General features: G+C 38.4%; 1 protein-coding gene across 5 annotated transcripts in view; it reads left to right on the forward strand.

The window, feature by feature from the left end:
* Positions 1-1,550: 1,550 nt before the first annotated feature.
* Positions 1,551-7,416, forward strand: part of LOC137993528 (protein SLC31A2-like) — a 13,018-nt gene continuing 7,152 nt past the window's right edge. The window contains exons 1-4 of one of the 5 annotated variants that reach the window (XM_068839444.1): positions 1,568-1,799; positions 2,533-2,580; positions 3,624-3,708; positions 4,383-4,512. In XM_068839444.1, coding sequence (XP_068695545.1) covers positions 3,639-3,708; positions 4,383-4,512 — 200 coding nt within the window. In that variant the 5' untranslated portion in view covers positions 1,568-1,799; positions 2,533-2,580; positions 3,624-3,638. Of the gene's footprint in view, positions 1,800-2,532; positions 2,581-2,605; positions 2,853-3,621; positions 3,709-4,382; positions 4,513-7,416 lie in introns of those variants that run through there. The other 4 variants (XM_068839448.1, XM_068839443.1, XM_068839445.1 and 1 more) reach the window with 4 other exon arrangements.

Raw genomic sequence — 7,416 nt, forward strand, 5'->3', positions numbered from 1 at the left:
TACAACAAACTAAAATTTCAGGATCAAACCGTTTCCATGAAGAACCTTTTCCTTGAATAATGAAGCACAAAATAGACGACAAGCTTTCTTTCAAATAATTCTTGGGTGTCACATTTCCAATTTTTTTTTTCCCTGAAGACTGTGCAGAGTTGATCACAGATCCACTTAAGGTGTTCGATTCGTTCTCTGTCTTTGTTGAACCCATAAGTTACCAGAGAATTTTCCATTTGGTTTCAGTGTTCTACGTAACAGCACACTTGGTAAAATTAGAAATGCAGCTCACTTTGATTTCGGCTCCACGGGCGACAGATTGTTGTCGAAGTCCATTACTCGTCGCTTTTAAGATTCCACCGCCTGTCTTGTTCAGTATCCAAATGACTTGCCATTATTGAGCTTCATAAGGGTATATTTTGTTCCAAGATCCACTAAAACGCCATTCGTGTTACATGACTTTCGACGCCATTGCCGGTTAAGTTTATCATTCTACTGTGTCCACCAGAGAAATCTACGCCTTTTTACTACCCTCTCTATCCTAAGAAAATACGAGCAGAAGACTCTATGCACAAAGATACCACTTAGCAGGGGAGTGACAGGCAAGATTTTTACCGACACGGAAAAAAAAAAAAGAATACCGAACAAATGTCACCCACTTTCCGACTGGGATTGCCATACGGCAACCCAGTAAAAAGCAGATACGTTTTTCTATCAGCGACCGCTAACCACGACTGCGAACACGACAGGACCACTAACCGCGACCGCTAAGCGCGTCCACCAACCGCGTTCGTTAACCGCGGTTGCCAGCCGCATCTGCTAACCGCAGTTGCCAGCCGCATCTGCTAACCGCGGACGACAAAGTAACCAACACGCCTCGTATATATAGTTTACGTCATAGAAAGTGCTTTGTACGGGGTTTTATTCACGAGTTGTTTGTGTCAAAAACCCGAACGAGCGAGGAACGAGCGAGTGAGGGTTTTTGACACAAACAACGAGTGAATAAAACCCCGTACAAAGCACTTTCTATGTCGTGAACTGTTTATTACACATAAGACGAGAATTTTCATTAAAATAGTTTTCTGAACGCAAATTAGAAACAAAAACTCACTAACAATAGAACCAAATGCAAATTTAATTTAATTCAATAACGAAGTGCGATTTGCACGAGATGCACGAGTGATTGGCATGTGAAAATGAGGCGTATAGATTTGTACAAATGAGCTTTATGGAATAAAATTCTCATGTTATGTGTAATAAATAGTGTTTTGTGTCTCTGATAGGGTTTCAATATCGAGGGATAAATTAAATTTAACCAAGGCTGTGGAGTCTAATTTCATTCAGTATCTAGGGGTCTTCATCATACATTCCCCTTCTTGGTAACACTGTTTCACGGATCAAATAGACCTTATTCATAAATGGCGGCCAATTTATAATTCTTTTGTCCAAGTGCAAATTAGCCTTCCAAGCCTCGATACCATACAGTGAATTGGAAAGAATTCTTGCTCTAAAATGAGGCTTGGTAGGCTAATTTGCACGTAGACAAAAGAATTATAAATGTGACCGCCATTTATGAATAAGGTCTAGGCGTTGTCGCCTATTGACAGTTTATTATTTTCTTTTAAACATTTGATTGACGTTTGTTTTGTACCGCGTCAAAACTGTATTTCACGTTTACAGCCAATTTTTGTCAGATCTAGTGTGTCGGTCTTTGGCATCGATCGTTGCCAGAGCCAACCAGAGGAAATAACCCGAAGAGGTAACCAGTGAAGAGAGACTTTTGTAAGTGAGCACGATCCGCCACAGAAGTAAGCTTTGATTGTATTGTTTTTCAGTCGGCTATATAATGTTAGCGTCAAATCGTGTCAGCCTTTTAGTAGTAAATCTTTGCAACGTGTACTCATTTTAGATCGAATAATGTCAACCAGTCAACCTGAATTAATAATTGAATGAGTTGACATTATACGATTCGTGATGATGGTCTAACCATTTTCCCCATGTGGAAACAAATACCTGAACACTTCACTTCTAATGCCCAAATACATTGAATTCCAGGGGCTTGATTGCCAAGGGTTGTTTGGCTAGTTGCTTTGTGTTAAGAAGTAATCCAAATTCGTTATCAATACAAATCATCTTTCGGTACAGTTGTTGTCACTCAAAACTGACAATATTCTACGTATTTGGAGACCATCTTTGTCAATACTTATATATGCAACCGCTCATCCGGAACCCTACAGAAACTTAAAATTTTAGGCCTATCATAGGTATTTAACTTTCTTTATGCCTTGCTATGCATACCATGAGACTGGATTATCTGTTGGAAATTGAAGTTGTAAAACAGCTAAAAATTAAATCGCTCATAATGACATAACTTTTTCTTTTTCGTTTCTTTGAGAAAAGCATCTCAACGTTTCCTCGACCGTTGACAGCTAATCAACTATCCCATTACCCAATCATGCATTCACCACTGTGAATGTTGTGAATGGGTTTAAGGTTCGGAAATTTTTGGCTGGCTCACGAAAATCTACGTTTCCTTTCTAGTATTTGTTGTCTTTGGACGTCATTTTACAGTTCCGAACTGATGATCAAGTGAGTAGTGAGATATCGTGCAACCTAAAAACCGCTGAAGCTAAGACCACAATACAAAAAAAAAATATGCAAAACACAGCAACACGAAAACTAAGCCCTTTTGAAATCACCATATAGACAATGAAAGCGTCTTACTCATAAACTTACGAGCGTCACCGTTTAGTTGCCTAAAGAGTCATGGCAAAAAAAAATTATATCTTTGATTTTTTTTTCTTTTTATGTTCAAACGGAATGATATGTATGTATATCCATGGCCATGGAAATAGCAGGAGGTAAAAAGCGACTTAATTATTTTAGTGTTAGTGAATCCGTCAGTGACAACTTGCATTTTACATATCATTAATTTCAAGTTTGATTGCCACTGTTTTGTGTCTGCATTCTCGCCTTTGCGAAATTATGGCTCTTGTCCTCGTCTTCATTAAAGAAAGCGCAAGAAAGCTTGTCCTTCTTTTAATCATCCTCTCTTGTCGATGAGTATACAAATACGGGTTTCTTCCCAGAAATTCAAGTCGTATTAACCCTAGGACGCGAATATATATTATTTAAAAAATCAAATTGATGGCTCTGTGCTGAGGAACGCGCAACGAGCGAAACCCTGCAGATAAAACCGGTTTGGAAGATGCGATTTGGTCTTTATGCAAGGTGATTTATTTCTTGATGAAATGGTATATGAAATGAATCATATATGAACTGCGGATATGAAGTCAAGTGAAGCTATGATCTTCGCAGTTATGAGAGCAATTTTTGCAATTGCGTAGAGAAGCCTGAAAAATTCAGGACCCCGTTGAAGTCCTGAATTTTTCAAGCTTCTCTACGCAATTGAAAAAATTGCTCTCATAACTGCGAAGATCATAGCTTCACTTGATTTATTTCTTAGTAGTTGCAAAGCTGAAAAAAAAAGATGGTGAGAAGGAGATAGAAACAGGGAGTACAGACAATTATAACACATACACATTTGATCATTGCGGAAATTGAACACTTCAGAGGTTGTTGTTGTTGTGTACTGGGTAATAAAGGTTTAATTAAGTGTCAATTGTCCACAGCTCGTACTGAGAACCATGACGTTTAGTTCTGTTATCGAAGAGATGAAAATTCTAATACGACAGTGGAAAGTGACGTCTATGAACGGTAAGTCTTTGTACTAATCACACTGCTCGCTAAGTGTCAGGAGGCGACTCGGTTTAGCTGGGGAAAGAAACGGCCCCAGCACTGTGGAGGGCCGTACGGTTTCTTGCGCAACAACACGGCCACTATAAGGAGACTATAATAAGGGAAAACTAATACGTTTTCTACTTTTAGCCCCTTTACTGCATTTTCCTCTTATTTTCTTTATTCGAGTAACCTCCCATGTAATGTTTCAACAAGTGGAGAGATATCAAAATCAAATCAAATCAGGTAACAACGCAACGTATGAATAAACTATACAAAGTTAGTGCTCGATACCAACGATACAACAACGATACAAAGATACAACGATAACAATAAAAATGTCACGACGATATCGATGCGACCGCGACGATACCCAGATCCCAATAACGATAAAAAGTTGACATAGACCATTTTACGGATACGGCGGCCATTTTGAAATCCATTCACGGTTTCAAATAGCCATTATGGGATTGTAGGCCTTAGAATCCCATAACAGCTGTTTGAAACAAGCGATTTCAAAATGGCCGCCGTATCCGAAAAGTGGTCTACGCGGTACCCATTAGGAATTGAGAACAAGGAGACTTTTAATATATATTCTCTTTCTTTTCATCCATGGTGCGTTTGAAATCTTGCTTTATCTTTTAACTGAACAGGTTTGAGTGGATCTGTGATCGCAGTTTTGGCCCTTGCAGTTTTGCACGAGTGTCTCAATTCTTATCACCGCTACCTACGCGTTTCTGACAGCAAGTTACCCACGTTCCAAGCGCCATCAAAATTCAAAAGGTCTGGCCACCAAGTGGGTCAGTACGCAGCTATTACAACGCGAACGGCTCTCGGGATTGGTTCAGAAAACAATGGACACAAAGAACGATACAAAAGATACAATGGACCCTAACTCTAAAAAAAATAGTGCTGCGTTTTAAAGGGATCCAATGAAATTAGAGGTTGTAAAGAGCTGCGTCCTATCTCCACAAAGTTGAATAAGTTATTTATCCGTACAGGTAATCAAATGATTTCCGTCGAAATTTGGAATGATTCAGTTAGATTTTATTTTTTTCCAAAGATCGATTAAATTGTCCGTAGGGCGGGTGCAATATTATTTGTAGTCCTCGAAAAATTTACTAATGCTTACGTCTTCCAAATTGCACGAGAAAATCATGTGATTACTTGTTAAAAACATACATGGCATAAACTTGAGATAGTTAACGTAATTAAAACCAGTTTTAACACTTTTAAGTACAAGTCTTAGCAAACTGTACTATTTGAAAGGATTGAATCTATCCAACGGTTTCACTTAATTGTAATATTATGATACCATATGAAACATCAATAAATGCTTGACAAGATGCACTCATTAATGTGACGTTTAAGTTACCATGGTAACAAAGGGCCATATAAAAACGCTCTATATTTTGTCTTTTAAGGTCTCGCTAAAGGTAAGTTTGGGCGTCTCGTTCAAATTTTTTGTTTTTGCAAATCTTGAATCGGTGGGCTGTGAAGAATATTTTCCCGAAAAAAAATTCTGAAAAAAATTAATTTTTTAAACCGCTAAAATTGCCTTTCTTTGTTTCCCGCCATAACCTGTGCGCGAGAAATGATTGACGTATCATGTCAACCACACGTAAAAGGATTGGGTGCCTTAGGGCCGATTTACACGGTACGACTTTGTCGCATGCGACAACGGCTTACGACAGGCCCACGGCATGATTTACGATTGTTGTGTACGTCAGAAAAAATGTCGTAGCATTTTAAAACATGTTTTAAAACGCTGCGACAATCGTAAGTCATGTCGTAGGCCTGTCGTGAGCTTGTCGCATGCGACAAAATCGTATCGTGTAAATCGGCCCTTAGAACATGCCCGAACGCTCAAGCTTAATAGCAGAATTGGCTTTTAAGTAGGGGGCGGAGTTTTTCGGCAGACCGTGAACTGCACGCGAAATCTTCAAACTCCATTTCTAGGAGTTTATTTTGAAGCCAAAATTACAACTTCTCGGACCTTCTGTCCCGACGGGTGTTAAGATATCGCTTCCAAATTTTCAGTTCTAAGGGGCCAACCATTTTACTTTTTTTTTTTTTTGGGGGGGGGGGGGAGGGGGTGTGTGTCTATTGCCCCTGATCACAAGGCAACTTTTTTATCTCTAGAAATTCAAGGAGATTTCAAAAGGGGCCCAGGGTCCCGGAAATTTAATAACCAGCTGTTGGAGGATGAAAACGTCGTTCAACTTGTTAACAGGACATATCCAGAAATTTTAGAAAAATATAAGGATCTTGAAAATAAACGATTACTTTGGGAAATGATTAAAATGGAAATTCGTGCCTTAACTATAACCTACTCCAAGAAAAAAAGGCGAGAAGTAAAACAAAGAGAAATAGAATTGCAAAATGAAATCAACGAGCTAGACCAGAAAATATGTAACGACCTTTTCCTTGATACCAATACTTTGAATAAATATGAAGAAGCTAAAAAGCAACTGAAATATTTATATGACATGAAAGGCAGAGAGACAATGTTTCGTTCTAAATCTCGCTGGATAGAGCAGGGAGAAAAGCCAACAAAATATTTCTTTAATTTAGAAAAGAAAAAATATGAAAAGAAACTAATCAAGGGACTAAAAACTGAGAATCCTGCTGAGCCATTAACCAATATCAAGGACATAGGTAACAAAATTGAGGAACACTTTACACAACTTTTGAGTCGTCAAATAGTGGAGGATGAAACTTTGAATGAAGCTAACTTTGACTCATTCGTGGAAGAGCTAGAGATGCCTAAGCTAACAAAGGAAGAACAAGATCTAATGGAACACGACTTATCAATTGAAGAAATTAAAAATGTTATTAAGTATTTTCAAAAGGGCAAGACTCCGGGTGACGATGGCTTTCCCGACGAATTTTACGTAACCTTTATAGAACTAATCGGACCCAACTTGTTGGATTCTTATAATGAAGCCTTTCAAGAAAACAAACTCTCGATTTCGCAACGAAGAGGAATTATCAATCTAATCCCCAAGGGCGATGAGAACTTAAACGATTTAAGAAATTGGCGACCCATTACTCTTCTTAATGTGGACCATAAAATTCTTGCAAGAATCATAGCAATCCGTATGGAACCTTTCTTGCCAAAACTAATTCATCCTGACCAAACTGGCTTTATTAAAGGAAGGTATATAGGGCAAAATATTAGGCTTCTAAACGACTTAATGTCGCACACCGAACGCAATAATATTTCTGGTATCTTTCTCTTTGTAGACTTTGAAAAGGCTTTTGATTCGCTAGAATGGGATTTTTTGCATAGGGCTCTAAAAGCTTTTAACTTTGGACCAGCTGTTAGGAAATGGATTACAGTCCTCTACAACAATGTCGAAAGTGGAGTGATGAATGGAGGCTATATGACTAATTACTTTAAAATATCAAGAGGGGTACGGCAAGGCTGTCCGCTAAGCCCATACTTATTTATTCTTTCTGTCGAATTGTTAGCACTGAAACTCCGTTATATTCCAGGGTGCAAAGGTGTCTCTCGTCCAAACTCTCAAGAAGTGAAGCTATCTCAATTTGCCGATGACACAACACTTATTTTAAGTGATATAGACTCCCTTAAGGCTTCTTTGCATTGTATTAACATTTCGGTGAAATATTAGGTCTTAAATTAAATGCGACAAAGACAAAAGCTATGTGGATTGGATCGAAGAA

The sequence above is a fragment of the Montipora foliosa genome, chromosome 2 (genome assembly GCF_036669935.1).
Source record: "Montipora foliosa isolate CH-2021 chromosome 2, ASM3666993v2, whole genome shotgun sequence".
Lineage (NCBI taxonomy): Eukaryota > Metazoa > Cnidaria > Anthozoa > Scleractinia > Acroporidae > Montipora > Montipora foliosa.